Below are 25,389 nucleotides of genomic sequence, written 5' to 3' on the forward strand. Positions count from 1 at the left end.
TCTATAACTGGATCCCTTGGTGGCCTTCTTATCTACTATTTGTATGCGACATCAAATCACATTTAGAGATAACCCTGCTTATAGGAATGTTGATTAGCTACAAACGATGACATTCCCACAAATCATTCAATATTAGACTATTATTATGCTTATTGATATTATATGTAGCTATGCCAGACTGAGAGTCTACTAGTAAGATAAGATATGAGGTTTTTATGAACGTAATTCTAAAATTGAATTAGTTAAATACTTTACATCATAATAACAATTAGGTGGTTCTGTTGTACATCCAAATCAGGAAATGTTGGGGTTTATCAACATTGCAATTAAAATAATTGGAGCTATAGAATTACGGCATGTTCTTACTAATGTTGGTAATAATAGCTGCGGTCGTTATCTATGTTGCTATGGTACCAATTATAATTTATCAGGTTAAAGGTCAAAGTTTCCTTTTAATTAAGTTTAACATATGGGTGTGACCTATTGTAAAGGGCTTGTCCGTTAATTAATTAGTGACGTGACTCACGTAGGATAGAAATTTATGGCAAGTGATTTACATTTGTAACTACACGCAAATTAAGCTAATGGAAATTCAAAATTCAAAGTACCATAGTAAGGTTAATGTCGAATTGGCAATTAGAATCTGTAATTTAGACAACTGTGAGAACTGTCGGATGCTAGACTATAACGCCGAATATTTTTCTAGGAATACGTGCATTACGACGAAGTTGTTAACAAGATAGCAGGCTATTTTGAGACACTTTTTTAGTGCTTTCACACATCGTGTCCGTGATTGCGGAAAATAACGATAATAAACAGCGATAATAGCCCACGCACGAAATTCTTAAATGCAACATAACATGACTTCGGATAAAATATTTTTGAAATTCAGTTGATTGAAACAGTGGAAGCATATTTACTATTTACGTCAAACCTTCCGATAAGTCAAATGTAATTCTGTCTATTTAAATACATCGTCACCATTTTCTACGCAGGTAAAGGAATGCTTATTTTTTGTCAATGTCAAACTAAAATACTGAATTGTGAGAATTTCTATGCATCTTTTAAATAGAGAGAATGACCTTTTTGAATTTGAAGTAACAGGACATAATTTATCAGCTTTATTATAAGTTCATTATAATATTATTCTCGTTTAAAGTAATCAGAAATATGACTAAAAAACCGAGACCATTATAAAAGTGACATTCAAAAGCAATTTATGAGCATGCCATCAAATCCATGACTATTTGACATTTAGAATTGTCTGGGGTGATAGTTTCGGGATGCAAATAATGCAATAAACAGATAAGAGATCATGATTTATTAATTTTAAATGCAATTTAGGTATAAAATATGAAAATAAACTTATAGAAACTACTTATAGACTATTTGAACGGTTTGTAATAGTATGACGGCGGTTTCGAGACTTCGTAGCGGTTCTTCAATGGCTCGATGCTAACCTTTGCTAGTTTATCGATGGCCGCATCGATTTGATTTGCCCCTACACGATTCTGGGCAACTTCTTTCAACCTGCATAAAAAAATAAAAATTAATTCAATCGTAATTGGCTTTACAGTAAAGTACAGCTAAAAACGCGAATGTTGGCAAGAAACGGAATCGAACCGATTCGGACAGGGTGAAGGTTGAGTGACGCATCATCGGAACGAAAACAATAGACGTGACCTTATTACGTTGTTTCTTATACTTTACATTTTAGCTTCTACAATTCCTTGCATCATAACTTGGAATTTAAGTATTTGGCACCTGTTGAATTAAAACCGTTAAATCTAAAGTGCGCATAGGCAGATACAGCTCACAACTAGTTAATAATAATAGTTATTGGCGTAACTAGTAGAGTAAGTGATTCATAATGTGTTAGCACGATGCGTTTAGCACGAGTCGCAGGTGCGCAGGCACGAGGAAAGCGAGTGCATACTGCGCATCGGAGACGAGTGCTAAACACATCGCGCTGACATATTATGACTTACCCTACATGTTGCGCCCATAATTTTATTCAACTCATATGCACTATTTACGTTTTATTAATCGCCTAAAAAGCGAAGTCTCAATAGCTGTTTAGTGACATAGTGAAAAAAACATTCGGCATCACAATATTGGCTACTTAATAGGTAACAACAGGGAATTGTAATTACCCATTATTTAGTAAGAGCTCGAAAGTTAGTTACGTTTATTTTCATTACGTCACAATGACCGGGATAGTAGACATCTTTATTGCGTTTTGACAAATAATTTTTCACCAGTCGGTAAACGGCTTTTTAGGGTTTGCATTTTAGGCATGATCAAACGTGAATAGTGCGCATGAGTTGAATAATTATTTATTATTAAATTACCTGTCTCTGTCCTGTTGCGTCCTGATGCTTTGACTCCGTTCCCGCATGCCACTCATTCTGAAAATAACATAATACAATCTGTTATAATTTTGAAACACATTAACATTCCAATTCAATAGATAACTCTAATGAATAGATGGTCGTACTTGCTAGCCAGATGTTAACGCGAAAAAAAATGTGGAACAATAAACGCGTAGCTAACCACGAGCACTCTAAAGGTTAGCAAACTTTGATCGCGACCACCGATCTGGAATATGTGGGGACCAATGATATTCGCTAGTAAACAGGTCAGTGGTTTAGTACGAACTGAATAAGTTATCATGAGCTCCTTATTATATAGGTTTAAAAAAATGGTAATAATAAGCACTATGTATACAACGAACCACTCCTTGATAAGCTTGTATTTATAGAACTACTAAATTGGTATATTTTTTAATAAGGATAAATTCTGGAATTCCTAATTAAGATAAGAACTGGGAATTCTTATTAAAACTAATGGTAACAAAAAAACTTGTTATCAATTACCTTAAACAGGCGCTCATTGTATTAACCGGTTCACGTTTTTAAAATAATAAAGTCTTTTTTAAGCTTGAAACACACTTTGACTTCTGTCCCACTACGCTCCGTTAGTCAGACTGCCTAGAGAATCTAGATGCGGTGTGATGCTAATACCCTGTCGGCAAGCAACGAATAAATAGTTGTTCTAAAATAGATATTTCACGTAAGTTTTTTTTCTTATTGCTTTCGATCAGTATTGATCTACGGACCATTTCGCATATTAATAAATCGAATAAGATATGAATGTATAAGTTACTTACCTCGAAGTTCGTACCACTGAAATAGAAAGTATGAAAGTTATTCAGTATTGTTGATTTGAAACTTTAGGGAATGGCACACTGAATAAATGCATCAACTTTAGCATAGGAATACTACATTTTGATTGACTTGAAACAGTGCCAAACATTTCTAATAATGATGTCATTTACAATGTTTTTATAACCCGACTTATCTGTAAATTAATTTTACGAGCGGAATGTCATTGAAGTCTCTAACTGTTTTGTAATTTAATAATTGGGGTGAAGATTTCAATTACTGTGAGATAACCCCACTAATAAAAATTCAGTTGGTCATCTTTTAGCAAAAATATTTATACATTTTACTTGGTATTATACTGTTTTGCATATTGATATTTTCGAAGATACCAGACTGTGTCGACTAGGAGAAATAGGTTCAGGGTTACTATGAACAATACTATGAGTCGCTCACGGTCTGTGGAGGGGAATGTTACGTCACAGGTCATAAGTCGTAACACCAGTGACTAGTAAATATGAGGCCAGTATGACAACAGGATTTTCAGATCTAATATTTGGGTGAATCGATAAATACTTATAATAGACCACAGTCCTTGAAACAATGGTATTAAAATTCACGAGTTGAGTTTCGATACTTGAGAATAACATTAATCTCAATAGGAAAAATCTTGAAACAGAAATTAAATACTTCAAACTATTGATAAAAAAGTTACAAGCACAAAATCAGTGGCATGGCCATTCTAAAACAATTTTGCGTGCTATCTAATAGCCTACAGGTAGGATATAAATAATAGGTACAGCATCATTATTTAGAAATGATCATTTATTATTATTAATCATGATATAAAATGAAAAAGGAACATTCTATTTAGAAGATTTGTATGAGCATGACGGTTTTCGTGACGAATCATAGGGATTTTTCGATGAGTCCAGACTCAGCTTCGCCAGCCGGTCTGTGACTGCATCGATGTCTCTTTTTTCTTTACATTTACGGGCGATTTCCGAGAATCTGTGTGATGAGAAAAAGAATTTGGATTTAAATTGTAATTAGAAGAATGGTGAAATCAAACAAAGGAGGCTTACATGAGAGAAAGTAGCACGTTAGTCACAGATCACTAAATGAAAGTTAAAAAATTGAAACAATATCAAAACGAAACGTATTGTTAACGATTTGATGTTGAAAAGTGTGCACCCAGAATAGGCTGGTAGGACATCTCGCTCCACGTGTTTGATACAATCACCTGTGGCTCGGGCCGTAAATGCAAATTGAAAAAGGGTCCATTTTTTACTCACTACATCGGATTGTCCATATTGGCTTATTTTAGCTATTCGAATGGACTTTGAAATTAAGGCTTTTAAGCAGCGGGTCAAGAAAAAATAAGAATGTTAACTTACTTATCCCTGTCCTCTTTGGTCCGTATGGCCTTGGTGCGTTCTCTCATACCACTCATCCTAAATAAACGAGAAATCCTAATTATGGTTTTTGAACACTTAATAATCTTATAAAACGTATTGCTAAAACTTGAGAATCTTCGTAATCATAAAACAATAACGACGGTACTACTTACGTGTAGTCTTAAAGTTTACTTCCACTTGTCACTGACTGTTGATCTAGAATAAAGGAACTTAGTAATTCAGACTTGCGAATAGGTCTGTGGCTAAGGACGTAATGAAGAAATTACAGAATCCACATCATATAAGAATAAAAGAAGGTAATAAATCCGCAGTAGCAGCGACTCAATAACTGATAAGCTTTGACCTGTGGAGGTAATAAATTATTTTACTTCTCCGATAAGAGCTGAACCAGGAAAACATCTTAAAAATGCGGACTGAAAATGCGAAATGCAAAAACGGTAGTAACAAGATATCTTTTATAATATTCTGTATACAATCACTCCCTTTGTTTATGAGATCTCGTTCATAGTGTAAGTGAATTTTAAAAATAACTCATAACTGATTTTGTGAAGATCTAGACTACGGTCTATGTTCGCGCATAAGTTGCTTCCATCTTTAATTTCTCTTGAAAAACCAAATTCCGAAACATACGAAAATAGTTTGTTACGTAATGACTGGGGATGTGGATAATTGCTTGTTCGGGACTTGATTGATTGTGTATAGAGAGAACTCGTTCTAGGGAACAAGGTCAGACTGCGTCATCGCATTTTTTTGAAGCGGTTTAATGACTAATACAGGAAACTGGTACCACAAGTGGACCTTTCAAACTCGCTCTGATTAAAGTCGCTCTATTTTCTCGGATAGGAGGGATGTAGGTCTACAGAGGTATGGATTCGCGGTGGTTGTGGTTAACTCCTACATGCTAATTGACTGCGTTCTTTAAATACACATCTAGGAAATATCCGACTTTGGTCGCTAGATTAGATTTTAGACTAGGACTATCATCCGAGAAAAGATCGTGGTTGAGCATCGCGTGTATACCAGAAATCGGTGAGGAAATAGTTCCGGAAGAAGTGACCATTGAGAGAAACCGGCTTCAAAACCAGTAACTTCTTTATATTAAGTTGATATACATAATTGCTAATTGATTATCAGCTACTGGATGTTATTGGCACAAACATTCGAAATTAAGAAATTAAATTCTAATCAAATGAACAAAAGAAAACAACTTTGATAGCTGCTCACCTTGAACCGGGTTAGCCCGACTGAGCCCAACTGAGCCAACACAGCGGAATTAGGGCCTCTCGATAACATAATCTTTTTTTTTTTTTACAAAACGGGAATTGAATCAAAATTCGTTTTGTAAAGCTATCGAGGTCAATCCAAAATATTTGTACCTGGAATTTGAATAACACATATATAGTTTTGTCACTATTAGCATGTAATACTAACTGATTTGTATTCATACTAAAAGCGGCGTGAGCTTACAACAGAATTAGTAGTACATGCACATTAAAAACATGCGTGATAATGGTTTTTATGATCGATAAGATTTACGAGTGTACATTAAAGACACTTGCTTTGAATCCTTATCGGTTATTTGATTATTGTCGAATTCGTTGAAATTAATAACGAAATTAATGACGATTGAATTTTAATTTTTTATTTTTTTTTAAAAGACGTTCCGCGAATAACAAATACATATGTCCCTTAGGAGTGACTTGCTTAATGTTTTCACCACGTATAATGCAAATAGAAACTTTCTTGATAACGAGCGTTCCTAGTACCGATTATTCAAAACCCCATACAAATTGTTCAGAACTTTGGCGTAATCCGACTAGTAGTGATTGCCAACCAGAAAATTTCTAATACGACATAAGGAAGACCAGAAAAAGATCTTGTACTTCTGATGACATTTTCACAATTTTTTTTAGCGGATAACGTCATCATATTATTACTGCATCTGGAAACTTAGTTCAGTATTTCGATTCACTATTCAAAAAGCTATGAGATTATTCAATCAATGTCGTGTGATTTGAAGATTACGTCTGTTTATCACATAGCTTGATCCGCTTATGATATTTTTGCATTTCTACTGGAGTCTTTGAGCAATTCCATACGAAAAATATATCCGGGAATTTATGCGCGCAAGATAGCATACAGACAACAATAAGATATAAGCTGAATATATAATATTTTGAAGGGATATATATTTTTCGATGCAGGATGATGAAATAAGTCAAGTTAACTCATGAATTATGATATTTTCATGGAAATTGATACTTTCGAATCATATTATTAAATTAGTTTTTCTAAATATTCGTTCTTCTATTAGTCAAAGGATAAGGGGGTATATATATATATATGTATGTTGTATAGACGTTTGTGTGACATTTTCAGTTATATTTTATTACGCTTGTGTGACTTTAATACCTTTCTGTGACGTTACACAAAGGTTTTTATATTATACATTACGCTTGTGTGACGGTCACATAAGGGTATAGTGCACAAAATATTATTTACTATCATTTATACCTTGCTGTGACACACGTTACTGATAGTCAAACCTTGTGAAGCAAAATTTCTAATGAACTTATGAATGTGAAATACCTTATTTTGATTCATTAGACTACGATAAATTAACAAATTTTTTCCAAAAGAGAAACAACTTTTTGAAGAACAGCTCCAAGGATTTTTAAGGCTTAAAGATCTAAATAAAATATTGCATTTATGATGTGTAAAGATTGATGATAGGAGATTGATAATATTCTTGGTCAACTGTTTGAAATTTGATAAGATTAATAAGAATCGAGATTGTACAAAATTTTAATAATTGTTCAATTGATCTGCGACGATTTCAGTTTATCTGCAGTACATTTTTCGCAGTTTGCGATAGAGGTAGAAAAAAAAACTAAAAGCCCTTTGAACTTGCGAATCAGTATCCAAACTTTCCAGAGAAAGCATTGATAATTTTGATCTCAACACATAAGAAAAATTATCTTGAGTCAAGAAAACATTTCGGAAGACAAACGTTTTCAGGAACCAAGTCAAGATTTTCTTGAGCCACGAGAATTTGTCTTGGTTAAAAAAAATTCGTCGTGGTCGGAGAAGATTTCTATTTTATTTGAGAAAGTTTAGGTTTTCAAAAAAATTTTCTCGAATGAAGAATATTTACCTTCAGTCGAGAATTTTTTTTTCTGTGCATGAGCTGGAGAAAAGTATCAATTTATACTTCATAATAAAACTAGAGAACATAATCGATGTGTAAACAAATGATTTTCCAATTTTTGTTTATGCTTATGCTTGATGAACTCAATATATTCAGACGGAAATCAGAAGAAGTGATTAAAATAGAGTCAAATAAATTTTCAGTTAGATCAGACGGTAAATTTGTTGAACCTTCGAAAAAAATGTGAAAGAGATTTTCAGTTATATTTTATTACGCTTGTGTGACTTTGATACCTTTCTGTGACGTTACACCCAGGTTTTTATATATACAGGTTTTTATATTATACATAACGCTTGTGTGACGGTCACAGAAAAGTAGAGTGTACAAAATATTATTAACTATCAATTGTACCTTACTGTGACACACCTTATTGTTCGTTAAGCCTTGTGAAACAAAATCTTTAAAGACTTGATGAATGTGAAATAATTCATTTCGATTCATTAGACATCGAGAAATTAATGAAAGTATTTGACAAGAGAAATATCTTGTTAAAGAATAGCTCTGAAAATTTTTAAAATCAAAGGATTAAAATAAAACATTGCATCCAGGGTTTTTTGTTCGTTGAAATATTGATAATTGTAGATGAATATTCTTGCTAAACTAATTAAAATTTGATAAGATTAATTTGAATTGAAAATGTAGGGAATTCGCGATGAGGGTAGAAAAGGAACCTAATAACACTTCGAACTTCCAAATCAGCATCTAAACTTTCTAGAGAAAACATTGATAATTTTGATCTCTATACAGAAAAAAAAAATTATCTTGAGTCAAGAAAATATTTTGGAAGACAAACGTTTTCAGGAACCAAGTCAAGATTTTCTTAAGCCAAGAGAATTTGTCTTGGTTATTAAAAAATATTCGTCATAGTCGGAGAAGATTTCTACTTTATGTGAGGAAATTTAGGTTTTCAGAAAAATTTTCTTGAATCAAGAATATAATATTGACCTTCAGTGGAGAATTTTTAACTTCCTGCTAAGAAAATCGACGATTTTCGAAAAATTGAGAAGTTATTGTTTTTACCCCGATTTTCGAATGACGAGTTTTCATCAGATGTCGACGTTTTGAGGTCCTAGGAAGCTATTCTGTCTATTTTCAGAATGATGTCCGTGTGTATGTATGTGTGTGTGTGTGTGTGTGTGTGTGTGTGTGTGTGTGTGTGTGTGTGTGTGTGTGTGTGTGTGTGTGTGTGTGTGTGTGTGTGTGTGTGTGTGTGTGTGTGTGTGTGTGTGTGTGTGTGTGTGTGTGTGTGTGTGTGTGTGTGTGTGTGTGTAAACTCTTTGTAACTTTTTAACTAATGAATCGATTTTGATGGTTGAGGTGGCAATCGAAAGAGCTTGTTGGCCCTCAACTTTCTTGAAAATTTCAGATCATTAGATAAAGTAGACTCGAAAATATTGGCGAATTACGAAAAAAAAAAAATTCTTTTTTTTAGTTTTTAGTGATTTCTCAGAAACGACTCGAACGATCGACTTCAAAATCTAATCAGCTCTAGAACTTTATAAGCCGCGTCGAATGCTACCTCAACCATCTTAATTGGTTAATTTGTTCGAGAGAAATCGTTGGCGAAAGAAATGATAAAAAACGGTTTTTTTTTATTATCTTTGAAGTGACTCATCCGATCAATTTCAAAATCTAATCAGCTCTAGAACTCAATAAAACGCTCCGAATGCTACCTCAAACGTCACAATCGGTTCATTAGCTCAAAAGATATTGGCGCTGAAAAGTTAAAAAAATAACATAAAATGTTATTTTTTCCGGATAAATTAAAATATAATGTACTAAATGTTTTTTAAATCATACCCACTCTTTCTGTTTATAGTCCCTTTCGATTATCATTTAATGTCATCTAACTTGTTCTTTAGTTTAAAACATATTATCAGCAAAAAATTGAGAAAATCCAGTTTTTAATGTTTTTCTCGGATATTTCATATATAATTGCTCTGACCTAAGTCAAAACTCACTCAAATCTTGATTTGGATCACTGACATTGATTTCTGCCTCGATACATTTATTTCATTGAACATAATCGAGAATTAAAATTTAAAAACCGCTTCTTCATTAACAATTTTCGATTCTTAACTTGTCAAACTTTAGCAAAAAACGCAACTTGGTAGAGCTTGAAAAGCTCATAAAAAATAATCGCAGGTAATAGCATTCTCGATCTAGAAGAGCTCGAAAATATATTCAGAGTAATGTTTTCCAGCTCCTTGAGCTCAAAAACAGCGGGAAGTTTTGGAGCTGGCCCGCAGGGTCAACCGACGCCCAGATTTTTTTTTCTGCGTATGAGCTGGAGAAAAGTATCGATTTATACTTCATTATAAAAATTAGAGAACATAATCGATGTGTAAACAAATGATTTTACAATTTATGTTTATGATTATGCTTGATGAACTCAATATATTCAGACGGAAATCAGAAGAAGTGATTAAAATAGAGTCAAATAAATTTTCAGTTAGATCAGACGGTAAATTTGTTGAACCTTCGAAAAAAATGTGAAAGAGATTTTCAGTTATATTTTATTACGCTTGTGTGACTTTGATACCTTTCTGTGACGTTACACCCAGGTTTTTATATATACAGGTTTTTATATTATACATAACGCTTGTGTGACGGTCACAGAAAAGTAGAGTGTACAAAATATTATTAACTATCAATTGTACCTTACTGTGACACACCTTATTGTTCGTTAAGCCTTGTGAAACAAAATCTTTAAAGACTTGATGAATGTGAAATAATTCATTTCGATTCATTAGACATCGAGAAATTAATAAAATTATTTGACAAGAGAAATATCTTCATAAAGAACAGATTTGAAAATTTTTTAAATTAAAAGATTAAAATAAAACATTGAATCCATGGTTTTTTGTTCGTTGAACTAATTAAAATTTGATAAGATTAATCAGAATTGAAATTGTAGAGAATTTAAATTGTAGTTCAATTATTTTGCGACGATTTCAGTTTATCTGCAGTACATTTATCGGAATTTCTTTTAAGGTTGGGAAAAAAATTTTAAACTGGTTGAACTTACGAATCAAAACTTTCCACAGAAAATGTTAATAATTTCAATCTTTTTGAGCTCGAATAAAGTAATTAAGTAATTTCTGACAAAATCGTACTAATTTATTGCAGACGAATGTTTCATAGATTAGCGAGAGTTTTGATCGACAAGCTGGCAAATTTCTGAATAACAGAATGTGTCATTGCCTCATTAAACTAGAACTTACAGCTAAACTATTAAGTTTCCGAGCAATGTTATTGAAAACTTTTGAATAGACAACATAATTTCTGACAAAATTGTACGAATTTATTTTAGAAGTATCGATCATAATTTAGCGACTATTCTGATTGTCAAGCTGGCGGATTTTCAAATAACTGAGTGTTTCCTCGAATTTTCGTATTACCTCATTCAACTGAAAATTACAGGCACATTATCGGGTTCACGCGCAATATTATCGGAAATTTTTATACAGACGAAATAAATTCTGACAAAAATTGTACTAATTTAATGTAGACGTACCTCTCATAGTCTAGCGAGAAGTTTGATTGACAAGCTGGCAAATTTTTTTAAATAACTGAATTTTTCATTACCTCATAAGACTAAAAAGTACAGCTAAACTATTGAGTTTACAAGCAATGATATCAGAAACTTTTATATAGACAATGAACTTTCAAAAAAAATCGAACTGATTTATTGTAGCGGTATCTATCATAGTTTAGCGAGAACTTTAATTGAAAAACGAGCAACTAATATATTCTTTTCTACGTAAAGATGCTTTTCTATGTAAAGATGAGAATTTAACATGTGCGACTGGAGAAAGAATTGAAAAAAAATTTTTTTTTGTTTTTTTTTAAATTTCTCAAAAACGGCTAGATAAATCAATTTCAAAATTTGATCAGCTTTAGAACTTGATAAAACACGTCGATTGCTGCCTCAATCGTCTTAATCGGTCCATTCGTTTACGAGATATCGTTGATTAAAAAAATAGTGAAAAACGTTTTTATTCGGATATCTACATAAAAATTGAATCATTCGATTTCAAAATCTAATCAGCTCTAGAACTTAATAAAACGCGTCGATTGCCGCCTCAACCATCAAAATCAATTAATTCGTTCGCGAGATATCGTGGGAGAAAGAAATGCTAAAAAATGTTTTTTTAGAAAACAATGGCATACAAAAGTATTTTCGAGCTCTAAGAGTTCGAAAATATATTCACAATAATGTTTTCGAGTTCAAGGAGCTTGAAAACAGCGGGAAGTTTTAGGGCTGGCCCGCAGGGTTATCCGATAGACCGATTTTTTTTTCTTTAATTACTGTGAAAAAAATTGTTAAAAATGATGATAAAAAATTATGGTGAAGTTTGAGCTCCTAATATTAATAAAAAGAGATGCCTCTTCATGATTTTTATATCATTTAAATGACTTAGGAAAAAAAATTTTAAGTTTGGAACTGTATACCTCGGCCCTGGCTTATATATGTACAGATATATTTAGAATATAGTTTTGTAGGAAATTGAACGCTCTACAAAATGAGTCTCTTATCATTTTTTGATAAATCCATCTGTTCAAAAGTTATTGGAGCTCTAGGTCAAATTATCGTAAATTTCTAGACCTTTTTACATGTCCGGCGAAACTATTAGACTTATCACAAAACTTCAGAGGATCTTTTTTGTAGACAATTTCATCCCCTATAAATGATTTCCAGTCAAGTTTTTTCAAATTCCACATTGTTTCCTAGTTATTTCCATTTCAATATCGAGTTCTTGAGATCGACCCAAACACCATTTTTTTCAAGAGCTTTACATTAAAATAATAATAACTAGAAAACAATGTAGATTTTCAAAATACTTTTCTGGCGACAATTTGTAAGAAATAAAATTGTCTACAAAAAAGGTCCCATAACATTTTACGATAAGTCTGACAGTTTCGCCGAAAAAGTTGAATAGTGGTAAAATTTGCTATGAATCAAACTTTGGCCTTGAATAACTTTTAAAAATTCAAATTTATCGAAAAATAATAATATACCTTTTTTGTAAAGCGTTCAATTTCCTTAAAAAAATGTTCTTCAATTTTACGGATGCTTTGATTTTCTAATGCGTGATAAAATTCCACTCAAAAAAAAAAATCCCATGTTAATCAAATAGGTAATAGACAATCGCGATTAGGCAACCATTCATATTAATAATTAAGAGCTGTCATTTTAACAGGATCATTTTTCCGTAATTTTAATCAATATTTTCAGAGTATTTTAAAAAAAAAACTAGTCGATGTTTTTGTATAGTCTAGTGTATAATTTCCCACTCCGTAATTGATTTTTTTTCTCTTTAGGTTGTTACATTTATAACGTTAGTGATAGATTTTTTAAGTATATAACTTTTTCTGCTGACATATATCCTGCCATTTCTAACTTATTTATCGTTTGAGGAATGTAATTTCCAACAATTGTCAAAAAAATCGAAGAAAAAAAAAAATTGAAACTTTTTTTTTGTGTTCTAAATTTTTTTTTTGACATTTTTTGGAAATTTTTTATTTTTTTTGTCATTTCTTTGCATTTTCCGAGTCACCAATGCAAAAATTTGAGAAAAGTCCAGAAAAAATAATTTTTTCACTTTGATTATGATTACAAAATTAAAGGAACAAAACTTGCTCCTTTAATTGTTTAGCAAAACTTTGATCGATGATTCTCAAAAAACGGTTCGATAGATCAATTTCAAAATTTACAGGGGTCTTGGGGGTACATTAAGCTAAAAAAGTCCCTGGCAACATTATTTTTTTTTCGATATTTTTCGAGTAGCGGTTATTTTACTAAAAAACCAAAAAAAGTCATTTTTTTGTACTTACTTCTAATGGATGTTAAAAATAAAAAAAATTTTGTTTTTCAAAAAATGATGACAGGGTCTTGTAGGGAATTTATTCAAGTTTTCAACGCCGCCCTTTAACTTTCTGTGCAAACATTAGTACCTGAAATATCGATGATCAAAGCCAAAAGGATCATTTTCTGTTTGAAGGCTGATATCTCTGCGACAAAACGTCCTACGAGGTTAAACAAAAAACCAAATTGAAGCTGAATAAATTTGCTAAACAAGCTATGAATTTGTTTAGTGAAAAGAATTTTTCTGCGGTCCGTGGGCTCTTCGGAAAAAAACAAAAATAATTTAGAAATTTTTGTCTCGCGGTATTTCTCATCTTGGCGCAATAACCGGAGCTTTTAAAAAATTTTGAAAAAAATGCACCAAAACTAGAGATTTTAAGCTACAAAATGATTTTTCTAAAATCTCGATACGATTATTTTTCACCAAGTTACAGCCTTCCAAAAATCACTAAAAAATTTATAAAATTTTTCTGCTCCTTTAATTTTTTGCATTAGTGTATATAACAAATATATTGTTTATCGAAATTTTATATATTTTTAACTTCCCGCTAAGAAAATTGAAAATTTTCAAAAATTCGGGAAGTTATTGGTTTCGGTCCGATTTACGAAAATCGAATTTTCATCAGATGTCGACGTTTTGAAATCCTAGGAAGCTATTCTGACTGTTTTTAGAATGATGTTCGAGTGTCTGTACGTATGTATGTGTGCGCGCGCGCGTGTGTGTGTGTGTGTGTGTGTGTATGTGTGTGTGGATTCCGTCACTCGTTATTCGAAGACATTAAATCCGCGACAAAATATCCGCAACAAAATATCCGAAGACATTTTATCCGATAGACAAAATATCCCCGGACTAAATACTCAATAGATAAAACATCCCCGACAAAATATCTTATAATATAAATAGTACGGTACTCTTTTATCAGAAATGTTTAATATATTTTCACATAAAATTTGAGTGTGAAATATTAAAAATAGATTAACACATATGCTTGAAATCGTATGGTGCCCTTTTTTCACAGATTTTGGGTGGGTATTATTTTGGAAATAGGTCAATACATATGCTTGGAATGGTACAGTACCCGTTTATCGAAAACCATGAATTATTTTCCACTGAAAATATATTTTTCTGAATAAGATTTATCGACAGGATATTTTGTCACGGATTTTTTGTCTCTTGAATATTTAGTCCAAGGACATTTTGTCTATCGGATAAAATATCTTCGGATTTCATGTCGCGGATTTGACGTCGCGGATCTATTGTCCACGGATTACGATTCGTGTCACCGCGTGTGTGTGTGTGTGTGTGTGTGTGTGTGTGTGTGTGTGTGTGTGTGTGTGTGTGTGTGTGTGTGTGTGTGACCAGTCTATAACTTTTTAATTAATCGAAAGAGCTTGTTGGCCATCAAATTTTCTAAAAATTTCAGATCATTAGATCAAGTAGACTCGAAAATATTGGCGAATTACGAATAATAACAAATTTTTTTTTTAGTTTTTTATTGATTTCTCAGAAACGACTTGAACGATCGACTTCAAAATCTAATCAGCTTTAGAACTTTATAAGCCTCGTCGAATGCGACCGCAACCATCTCAATCGGTTTATTTGTTCGAGAGATATCGTTGGAGTAAGAAATGGTAAAAAACGTTTTTTTTCGATTATCTTTGAAGTGACTCATCCGATCAATTTCAAAATCTAATCAGCTTTAGAATTTAATAAAACGAGTCGATTGTCACCTTAACTATCACAATCCGATAATTCGTCCAAGAGTTTTCGTGGGAGAAAGAAATGGTAAGAAACGGTTTTTTGCGAATATATCTTTAAAACAACTGAACTAAATAACTCCAAAATCTGATCAGCTTTAGAATTTATTAAGACGCGTCAATTGCCACCTTAACCATCAAAATCGAGTCATTTGTCTAAGAGATATCGTGGAAGAAAGAAACGATGAAAAACAGTTTTTTGCCAATATCTTTGAAAAAACCGAACTAAACAATCCCAAAATCTGATCAGCTGGGAGAAAGAAATGCTAAAAAGCGGTTTTTTTCAAAAACAATGGCATACAAAAGTATTTTGGAGCTCGAAGAGCTTGATAATGTATTCACAACAATGTTTTTGAGCTCCTCGAGCTTGAAAACAGCGGGAAGTTTTAGGGCTGGCTCGCAGGGTCAACCGATTAACAGATTTTTTATACATAATTTATATATATTTATATATTTTTTATGTATTTCTTTTCATATGAAAAATATATTTTTTCATATTTTAACTTATATTTTTTTTATAAATTTTTTTCATGGGAGATATCTTTGTATATTATCTATGTGACGTACCGATCTGTGACTTATATATATAGTATACATATAAGTCACACAAGGGACTATATAATAGTTAATTCGATATCCTGTCAAAAGTCCTGTCTAGAAACAAAAATCCTTGAAGGACGAAAAAATATGCAGTTTTGAGGATACATATAGCAAACAAAAACGGGGGGTCACACAAAGGTCTATTCAACGTACATATATATATATATATATATATATATATATATATATATATATATATATTCCCCCTGTGTTATAACTAATAAAACGATATATATTTAGAAAAAAATCATATGATGATTTATTTCACGCATCGTGCAGATAAGCTGGGTTTAAATTGAGCTCTGAGCAGCGCTGACACAGGAGACATTAACAACTGACTATCATTACATTACAATTGTAGTATGAGCTTAATTTCTAAATTACTTTCAAATCTACTCGAAAATTTTATTAGCTTTGCAGTAAGAATGCCAAATGACCGTGAATATGGGTCAAGATATTTTTGAGAATTGGACTATCAATATATTTTACTTTACTTCGCACTTGTTTTTCATGAATACTCTCAGCAGCAGATAATTGTAGGCCACATTATCGTGGAAGATCTGCTGAAACGATGGTTCAAATCGATAAACTTAAACGTAGCCATTCAATAGTTGACAGTGCGACATTCAAATAACTTGGCAATTGCTTGTTTTTGTTCTTAAACCTCCAACTATTGCAGAACAATATATTTAATGGAATACATTGAATATGTTGTTAAGTGATTTTGTCTGCAGTGTCGCCTTTCTGCAATCGAATATCAAGTTCAATCATACAGAATGATTTTATTATAATAGGCTTAATATATTTAATCGTAGTTCTATTTAACATTTTTCTTTTTTCAAGACTTATTTTATTAGTCAAAGCAAGGGGGGAATATATATATTTATATATATATATATGTATGTAGATAAGTATATTGTACATTTAGTTTTTTGTAAAATTATCATTGTATTGATAATCTTCTTTCAATTTACGGTTTTGGTTGAAAACTCAGTTCTTCAAATGTAAAATCTATAAGCTTTTGAAATTCCGAACAAAAGTAGTGAACAGTGCGTATGACGTAAGCATCGTGATGTCATCGATGTTTTACAGTAAAAAAGCAAAATATGATTCCTGTTGTAATTTATGTTATAAAAACATATTCAAATCGTAATTAGTCATATAAAGTACAGTAGGCATGATTAAAATATATAAAGATCTTATCATGCCTGAAACCATACTATTGCATCATCACGGAAATACCAAACTCGTCGATAACAACATATCGAACAGCTTATGGTGTAGTAAAAAAAATTATGCCTAATGTGAGCGGCTGAGGCAGCCGTTCGGCACGCGCGTGGCTCGGGTGATCACCGAAGTTAAGTAGCAGTGAGCATGGCCACTACTTGGCTGGGTGACCGTTTAGCCACGCGTTGGGTTCGAACGAAGGTCTCTGATCGTTAGGCGCGGGATGAAGATCCAGTGATCGGTAAAATGGGAATTTTATCGATCACTGGAGCTTCACCCAAACCGAAACTGTACTGGCTAGGTTTTCTCTGTGGTTTCCCTACGCCACTACACCTCCATTGCACAAGGGAGGTTGTAGGGCATCACCGTAATGATGCAGTACAGTATAAGCACAAGTCGGGCCACAGCCGCACAATGAAGGCAGAAAGAGGAGTAAAGCAGTTGCGATATAAAGGCAAAAAGTGTAAAAGGCCGTTACTACGGCTATATACTAGAAAAACAATTAAAATAAAAATAAATTATGCCTAATGTTAATTAATGGATAACGTTTTTCTTCCTCATCAGTCCTAAAACCCCATTATTGCATCATGAGTTTAAAACAATCGCTTAATAGAGGAAAACCTAACTTATTAACAGCAACGTTTAATTAAAAAAAGTACCTAATGTTAAATACTGCGTGATAATGTCCTCCCTGTGGATTAATTTTCCTTAGTCCTGTTTCAGTATTGAACTAACTACAGTCCGAAAAGTAAGTGTACGAAACTATTAAATTTAGGTTAACTGAAAGTTGTTTAATATCGATTGTTTTCCTGAGTTTTCAAAATGGATAGTATTCGCCAGAGAAGTAATGCATTTTGTGCCTGCTGTGGAGGAGGCAGGTTAGTAAAAGTAAACTTTTTTTTCCAAATCACCCAATTCCAGTCCCAATATGAGTTTGCTGACCTATTCACTGGAAATCTTCACTCTGTGAACGCATTACATAAACATTCCAATTTAAATAATTTTGTCTTAGGATACCTAGGAGACCACCAAGTTTAGGAATCACAAAACCTAAAATATCATGGGGAAGTAAAGAAACTATTCCAAGAGATGGGCAAAAGATACTTTTACGTCGCAATACTATTTGAAATGAAACAGCCATTAATTATCATTAAGTTTAATTACCTGAACAACTATTTCGGTCACAATTTTTCTTACCCACATTGTCTTAAGTGTAAGGTTCAATAACTATCAAAATCTATGTACTTCTAACATGAAAGATTTCTGAAAATAAAATATTTATAACAAGAATCTATAGTTTCTATTTTATATTAAAATGTAGTCCCTAAGCATAACTTTGACAATTTAAGAAACTATTATTAACCTATAGTTGCAGCTACATTTATTTTACCTCAAGATTCGACACTAATCTATAAAAATGAAGACAAAAACAAAGAAAACATAGATGACAGGATTAAACACCTAATTTACTACTTTCCATCGCGTCATACAGCAAAGTATATGAAGTAAACAGCTTAATGTACTTTAAACACTGATTACAAAGTTAATCTACAAAAAACCTAGTCAACACCTGATAAGAATGTTTTGGTTTTTGAAAAACATACCGCGCTTAGTATTTTTTGGTAAATAACCAAGAATCTCTGCACCTGTAGACTCCACCTCTTGCTCCTTTCGCACGCAATATATTTATCATCTTTTTATCATTACGCTCGCACGCGACATAATACGGCGTCTTGAATGAATAATTGTAAAGTCCCGTGTTTATTCCGGGTCGATTGCACAGCCAGCTTGCAAGCTTATGGTCTTGTGTATAAGCCGCAATATGCAGTGGTGTATTACCGAAGACTCGCTCTTGGCCATTGATGTCAGCACCCCACTCCATCAGAAGTTTCAGTTTTTCTTGAGGGTCAGCAATGCCTGGGTTGGAGACAATGTGGACACACTGTTTTCCATATCGGTTGTATTGCCGCACCAGATGTCGATTGCCATCACTGATGACATTGTTGAACGCCATCAAATCAGTAATATCGCCTTCACGGCAGAGATAATGAAGTATATTCTCACCTTCAATGTCAGGATTACCAGCAGAAACGATTTCTTCTGGAGGCACCATTGTTCAAAGTATTGGGAACAAGTGATGTCACGTTTCAGAAAGACGAAGGTATGAATGGAAATAAAACTCTGAATGGTTGTTCGTTCATTAAATACTTCATTGCTTGTGGTTATCTTGCCAGAGTATTTTGCACTAAAGCTTGAAGGTTATCTTCTTATTCAATTTGCGCCGAAATCTTCGTTAATTGCTGACAGATAAGGCTAATGATTACTAAATGTCCGACACTGAATGAAGTCAAACGAAAATATTATTTTATAATGTCAAAGATCATGTAAATTATCAGAACAGTTTCACACTTAAAGTATCGTTATACATGACTCCATGGGCTTTTAGAAGCTTTATCATTTTTTGATCTCGAACCTTGTACGCAAGATAATAAGCAGTTTCGTGCTGATCATTATTGGCTCCAAGGTCCACCCCGAGCTGTTGGCAAAACCAGTCGGTCAGTAGGTAATTTTCAGTACTGGCAGCAATATGAAGTAATGTGTTTCCAGTTCCAAGTTCTTTAGCACTGATGTTGGCTCCAGATTGCATGAGTATTTCAATTTTCATGGCAGCATTAGCTTTGTCATGCCATGCTACCGTATGAATGCACTGTCTTCCATGGCGATCGTAACGATGTAGTAGATTCCTGTCTTTGATAAAAGGTATAACTTCCATCAGCTCGTAGATACTTCCCGTACGGCAGATCCTTAGGAAAGTGCTCTGTTCGTCAGAGTCTATTTCTGTAGGTCCCAGAGTATTTCCAGCGGTTCCAACTTCTTCCATCGTTATATAGTACACAGTTGTTGAATGACGTCGCTCAAAAAAACGTCTATCACTCAATGAAAGAGAATCGTTACTAACTATTTTCGTCACTACATAAGAATTCGTAGAACTCGTTCTAGAAATGATTTCAGACAAACAGAAGTATCGACTATTTCATACAACTGAATACGTGCTAAGTGATAACGTGTAGGCAGTTACTGTTCGACAGAGACCATGCTGTTTAAACGTGACCAAAAACATGTTTGTTCACGATACCATTCATAATTTCCGGTGATAGCAAGCGCCTAATAGCTACTTGGATACCAACGGTCATATGTCAGCTATATCTTAGGGATGTTTATTCAATTATCCACTGTCCGGGAGCAACTGATATCGTTTTACACGGCTCATTTAACACATTAACTGATAAAAGTTTCAATTACTCTGTTATTTGTAAGAACTGACGCCAAAACAATCTGTTATCTTTTTCATTAATAAAAATAATGTATTTGTGTAACACAAATAACTAACTCGTTGCTAAACAGTTTGATTACATTTTCTACTCAAGCCCTTAGTAAGTCAAGGTTACAATCTATGAGATAACACGCATGTAAATAATAGATTACCAACGCCCACCTAGTTCTAATCATTAATTTGCACGTTTAAATAAGATAAAAAAATAGTTGAGGCAGGTCAGGTATTCTTATCTAGCTAGTTTAACTGATGAGTCATGAATTCAAATAGCAAAACAAATAGTAGCACCGTACTGATCTTACCTAACAAACAACAGTGTAATGACCGATAAATGGATAATACAAATCAATATGCACGTTTCGTTTTCGTGAATTGTTCTGTTGCGCAAATAAACTTTGTTGAGCTACGCAGCGTTCGATACAGCCAATGAACTCACTAATCTAAGAGTAGGAGTCAAGGTTACATTATATGCTGTTTACATGTGAAGTGCGAATGATGCAATAAAAATCCTATTTTATGGTCTGTTTGTCAAACACCGAATGTATTTGAGGAACAAAATCTAGCAATGACTAACTTAGCAGATTTGAAATTTAATATATTTATCGTGGCTTTTATTTTGGGAAATAGCACAATAGCGATATTATCTCAAATGACGCGAACATGGTCAATTAACCTAGTTCCGATAAAGCGCGTTACGAATTCCAAAAGGGCGTATAGTTTTGTTCTACTACCAATCGTTTTGTAGACTTATTTTAAAGCCAAAACCTGGAGATAAAAATTGATGACCAGAAGGACGTAAACAAAGTCCTTTTAAAAATAGTGGCGTAAAACGTCTTAGGTAATTAAAATAACGGTTCGAATTTATGAATGAAAATTGATATCAATATCTGTTTTGCTTGGGTGTTGGTCTTCTGCTTAATTAGGGGTCGAGTTCAAACTGCGATAAACGTTCGTTATTAATTGAATTAAATAACATCCGTGATAATGCATCTTGGGCAAATCACAGTCAAATTGTTTCATTACACGTCGTGATTTCTTCAGCATCGGCTGCAGCTCAATACCTCCTAAATGGTCAAGTAAGTATAAATAATTATTTAAATAATTTTGTCAGTGACCAGTCAGAAGATTTTAAGTTTTAAATGCAGGTTAAAGTAGGATGGGGGTTAAAATTTTGCCTATTATTTGCAGAATGATTGCCCAACCACCTGAATTACAGCCATACAATGTGGTTTGTCTTCCAATGAGTAAATCTGAATGTTCGAGAATTGTTATGATCGTGTTGATGATGACCCTAATGATTGTGTTTATAATGGGTGCTGCCTTCATAAGTTGCCTCATAGCAGAATACATCGCATCTTACGTCGAGACTAGTGTTAAAATTTCTGTCGAGTTACTAGAAGAATGTGACTGATGTAGCGTTCATGCAATAAAATCTTAGCAGAAAGCAGTTTTTTCATTTAAAGTTAGGGGCTTATAATTACATAAGTAAATTCTGGTAACCAGCTTTTTTTTCAGCCATGTTAAAAGTAGTATACTCTGCCAAAAAAATATAACTGTTATCGTACATGCCTATTTTCAGCGTAATTGTGATAAACGGTCCACAGTCACGTCCTGCGTACCGCATTCGATGGCGTTAACTAGTCTGGGGTAATCGTGTCGTTGGTTAATTTTCAGCTGAAAAAACAAAATTGTTACAATGGAAGACGAATATGCGACTATTGTGTACGCAGAGCTGGCCCCGAATATTTTTGTGCCCACTGAATGGCCTATTCAAGGCTTAGAGGATCTAATTGTGACTTTGGCGAAAAGAATAATTGCACGGTTTAATGTTCTGAGCCCCATTGTACAGGTAAAAAATATACCAACAAGGTTAATCCGACGGGTCTATGTAAATAATTCTGGTTATTTTTTTCAAAAAGTGTCTAAAAAGTGAGTACCTTTTATTTATCATTATTATATTTTGTGAAGTAAATTGAGACAGTTAATAAAATAACTTTTTTTGTCTTCCATTTCAGAGAGATGATCGGTGCTTATGTTTATAATATCGTCCCGCCCAAGAAAGGTGATGAAATTTTGATAGAAATTAACAGCGGAAGTAACATCGACCACGAATCATGTCAGAATAACCCAGTGGAAGTCCCTTCAGAAGTCAATATGACGTCAAGTAGCCTAGTACCTTCGCGATTTAGGTAAGTTCCTTCCTTTGTTTGGTGTACTACTTTGAAGGCCACCTCACCTATGTTTGTTTATGGCGGGTTAGGGCTAATCAAATATTGTACTTCCAGTGAGGAGACATCGCGCAACATTGACGATAACGAGCATACCTCGCGACGATGTTTGTCACGGAAGATTAAGCGGTTAGTATTTTGGATGCGGCAAATGCTTAGTAAGTCCGTAGGCATGAATTTGTAAATCGAGGAATAATATGGTTTAATTTCTCAACAGGGTATCAAATAGAGTGCGCAAGTGCCATCCCTACACTAGAAAGTCAGTGTTTTAGCGGCAACAAGAAACATGCTAGGTAAGTCGTATGCGCAATCTACTGTAGAATTCCCAGGTTATGTTCATAATCACTTTCTACTCTCAACAAACTCTACATTTTAGATCGTATCCCAATTTGTTTTAATGAGAAAAACTGGGAAACATTTTAGAAAAAACATTCTACCCTGTCATCAAAAAGACATGCTTGCTCCTTACATGTTTATAATACTGTCAATTTTTCTTGTTACAGGTATATCTAAAGCTTCGTTACCGCATCCACACTCATCATAATGCCTATTTTAACGTATGTTTCTTTTCTTAATCATGATCGATTGTTGTTATTGTAAAAGAAAGCATCTCTGTTTCTTTGATATTATTGCCATCGATACTCATGTATTTTAGGTATAAGGCCAATAAAAAACTCTAGTATTTCAAATGTTATTGAGTTATTTACTCTCCTTCTTTTGGGTAAGAAAAAATGGCCTTGATCGAGAATCATGTCCATTATACTATTTAGACTTTGACACTCTTTGTTAGGCTTACCAATATACACCTAATAAGTTTCTAGATAGCAATAATATTTCATATCAAGTAATGACGCACATGCACAATACCTAAATTGGAATTTCAAGGCTATCTAAGTTCAACTACCGCTCAGTATATTAAAAACAATCTCTTGTACACTTAGGACTATTAACACACATAGCTAAGTGCATATTATCTAATCACGAAGTTAACAAATACACATCTTGCTTATTATTCTAGACCTTCGAAGACATGTTTTTTTTTATAGTATCTCATCTCTTTTAAAAGTCTAAGCAGGTCAGGAATTGAGTCTTTGTTATTGTGTTTGTAGCCTATGAATTTCTTATTTGGCCTGACCTTGTGTGCTACTGCGCAATATTGGTCATTTGTTTCAATTACATTCAGTGATATCTCTTACTGAAACAACAAGGAATCGATTGACATTTACATTAATTGAGTTCCAGTAATTGATTGTTGTGTGACAGCTGGTTGATAAATGTACAATACATACTAATGTTACTCAATAATAGGCAAACTTGTTTGTTTTTACTTTTAATTACATGCTACAATCAATATTACATTTGAATGAGAATTCATAACTTAATCATAAGAATCTGAATATAGCTTAGCCTATTTATAAGTTAATTCCTCAACGCTGGAGCCTAAAACCCAATTCCATGTTCAGATGGGTCATTGTACAACTGGAGGAAGCGCTTCGCACCTGTGGCAGGGTGGTAGTACAGAAGCTGCCATGTACACAATCCTAACTATCGCACTGTTACTATACACAATGTGGGGTTGAAATTGGTGACAAAGGGCACACTTTAACATTGCTCCTTTAACACTGCACGCATACGAATCCGCGACACTTTTTGATTTGCACTCTTTCCACTCGACACACACGAAGATGTTTCGAAACTCCTAAATGCTGAAGCGTTAAGGTCTTAATTAAAGATCACACTCTTCTTCACCACAAGTAGAACAGCATCCGTCATCCGAGAGCAATCTTTCAGAATCACAGTCTGAACAGCCGCTGATGTCTTCTGACGAAGTTGCAGGTGACTCCTTTGGTTTAATTGTCACCAACTCATACCAATTGACACAGGGCTCTTTGCTATGATCACCTATTTTACGAAACCACAAGTAACTCGAGAGAACCCTAGATTCTGCCACGATCCCATTATAAAATCCGATGACGCCTGTTGTTGTTTTGTCAACACTCTGTTTCGCTGAAATAATGCGGAGTAACTCAGCCTCCAATGTCCTACGAGGTATAACTCTCCATTGTTTCGGTACAATTATTTCTAAGGACATTATGCAATCTCTTGATCCTGAAATGGAAAGTTCATTTTTTAATATGGCCATAGTTAAATAAATCCACGAGGCAATTTTTAAAATTCAATCACACTGGAAATTGAATTACTTACGTTAATATTCCGCTACCGAAAAACAAGATTCACTTTATGCAGATTTTAAAAAAATAAAAGAGTGTACTAAAATTAGAGTTTCACGAAACGTTCGAAGAACATAAAGTCTAGCGATGTAATGGGAATTAGCGTCGGCTTGCTTGGACTAAGATAGATAACAAACAGGCTAATTTTTTATTTGCAAAAATATATTTGAAAATGTGTGAAATCATTGCAAATATTTATATATCGGTTCGAATATACAGCAATAATAATTGTCAGAATAATTTAGTAACTTTCACCAAATGCATTTTTCGGATGACTATTTTCAGCTAACAAATGATTAGATAAGCGAAGTGCGCCATAGCCAATAATATCCTGTTTGGATTTTTCATAGGCAGA

At 33.5% G+C, this 25,389-nt stretch overlaps 4 protein-coding genes and 1 long non-coding RNA gene across 6 annotated transcripts; 1 reads left to right on the forward strand and 4 right to left on the reverse strand.

Moving 5' to 3' along the window:
* Positions 1–1,219: 1,219 nt before the first annotated feature.
* Positions 1,220–3,373, reverse strand: LOC130664820 (uncharacterized). The gene is made up of 4 exons (XR_008989471.1): positions 2,877–3,373; positions 2,352–2,408; positions 1,624–1,764; positions 1,220–1,530 (listed from the first exon to the last, which is right to left on the reverse strand). It is a non-coding gene; the product is annotated as an uncharacterized LOC130664820 (long non-coding RNA).
* A 523-nt stretch (positions 3,374–3,896) lies between these two features.
* Positions 3,897–4,614, reverse strand: LOC130664819 (uncharacterized). The gene is made up of 2 exons (XM_057464930.1): positions 4,559–4,614; positions 3,897–4,172 (listed from the first exon to the last, which is right to left on the reverse strand). Exons 1-2 carry the CDS (start codon positions 4,612–4,614, stop codon positions 4,028–4,030), a joined length of 201 nt encoding a protein of 66 aa, XP_057320913.1. The 3' UTR covers positions 3,897–4,027.
* A 14,236-nt stretch (positions 4,615–18,850) lies between these two features.
* Positions 18,851–19,361, reverse strand: LOC130665642 (NF-kappa-B inhibitor cactus-like). Its single transcript, XM_057466111.1, has one exon. It carries the CDS (start codon positions 19,352–19,354, stop codon positions 18,851–18,853), a length of 504 nt encoding a protein of 167 aa, XP_057322094.1. The 5' UTR covers positions 19,355–19,361.
* Positions 19,362–19,626: 265 nt separating this feature from the next.
* LOC130665643 (uncharacterized) lies at positions 19,627–20,122 on the reverse strand. The gene has a single exon (XM_057466112.1). It carries the CDS (start codon positions 20,120–20,122, stop codon positions 19,634–19,636), a length of 489 nt encoding a protein of 162 aa, XP_057322095.1. The 3' UTR covers positions 19,627–19,633.
* A 2,065-nt stretch (positions 20,123–22,187) lies between these two features.
* LOC130665659 (uncharacterized) lies at positions 22,188–23,465 on the forward strand. Of its 2 annotated transcripts, XM_057466129.1 has the most exons (5): positions 22,188–22,504; positions 22,591–22,764; positions 22,861–22,961; positions 23,021–23,096; positions 23,307–23,465. In XM_057466129.1, exons 1-5 carry the CDS (start codon positions 22,272–22,274, stop codon positions 23,314–23,316), a joined length of 594 nt encoding a protein of 197 aa, XP_057322112.1. In that variant the 5' UTR covers positions 22,188–22,271; the 3' UTR covers positions 23,317–23,465. The 2 variants fall into 2 exon arrangements, 1 of the variants encoding a protein (XP_057322112.1); XR_008989567.1 differs by lacking the exon at positions 22,188–22,504 and having other exon boundaries at positions 22,605–22,764; positions 22,861–22,932.
* The last annotated feature ends 1,924 nt before the right edge of the window (positions 23,466–25,389 follow it).

Source organism: Microplitis mediator, chromosome 3 (genome assembly GCF_029852145.1).
Source record: "Microplitis mediator isolate UGA2020A chromosome 3, iyMicMedi2.1, whole genome shotgun sequence".
In the NCBI taxonomy this organism is placed as follows: Eukaryota; Metazoa; Arthropoda; class Insecta; order Hymenoptera; family Braconidae; genus Microplitis; species Microplitis mediator.

Excerpts from the sequence above, each read along its gene's own strand:
- LOC130665642 (XM_057466111.1), bottom strand. The coding sequence starts at position 19,354 with ATGGTGCCTCCAGAAGAAATCGTTTCTGCTGGTAATCCTGACATTGAA.
- LOC130665659 (XM_057466129.1), top strand. The coding sequence starts at position 22,272 with ATGGAAGACGAATATGCGACTATTGTGTACGCAGAGCTGGCCCCGAAT. Across the intron at positions 22,505-22,590 it reads TTTCAAAAAGTGTCTAAAAA|AGAGATGATCGGTGCTTATG; the intron begins GTGAGTACCTTT and ends CTTCCATTTCAG. Across the intron at positions 22,765-22,860 it reads CTAGTACCTTCGCGATTTAG|TGAGGAGACATCGCGCAACA; the intron begins GTAAGTTCCTTC and ends TTGTACTTCCAG.
- LOC130665643 (XM_057466112.1), bottom strand. The coding sequence starts at position 20,122 with ATGGAAGAAGTTGGAACCGCTGGAAATACTCTGGGACCTACAGAAATA.
- LOC130664819 (XM_057464930.1), bottom strand. The coding sequence starts at position 4,614 with ATGAGTGGTATGAGAGAACGCACCAAGGCCATACGGACCAAAGAGGAC. Across the intron at positions 4,173-4,558 it reads ACCAAAGAGGACAGGGATAA|ATTCTCGGAAATCGCCCGTA; the intron begins GTAAGTTAACAT and ends CTCATCACACAG.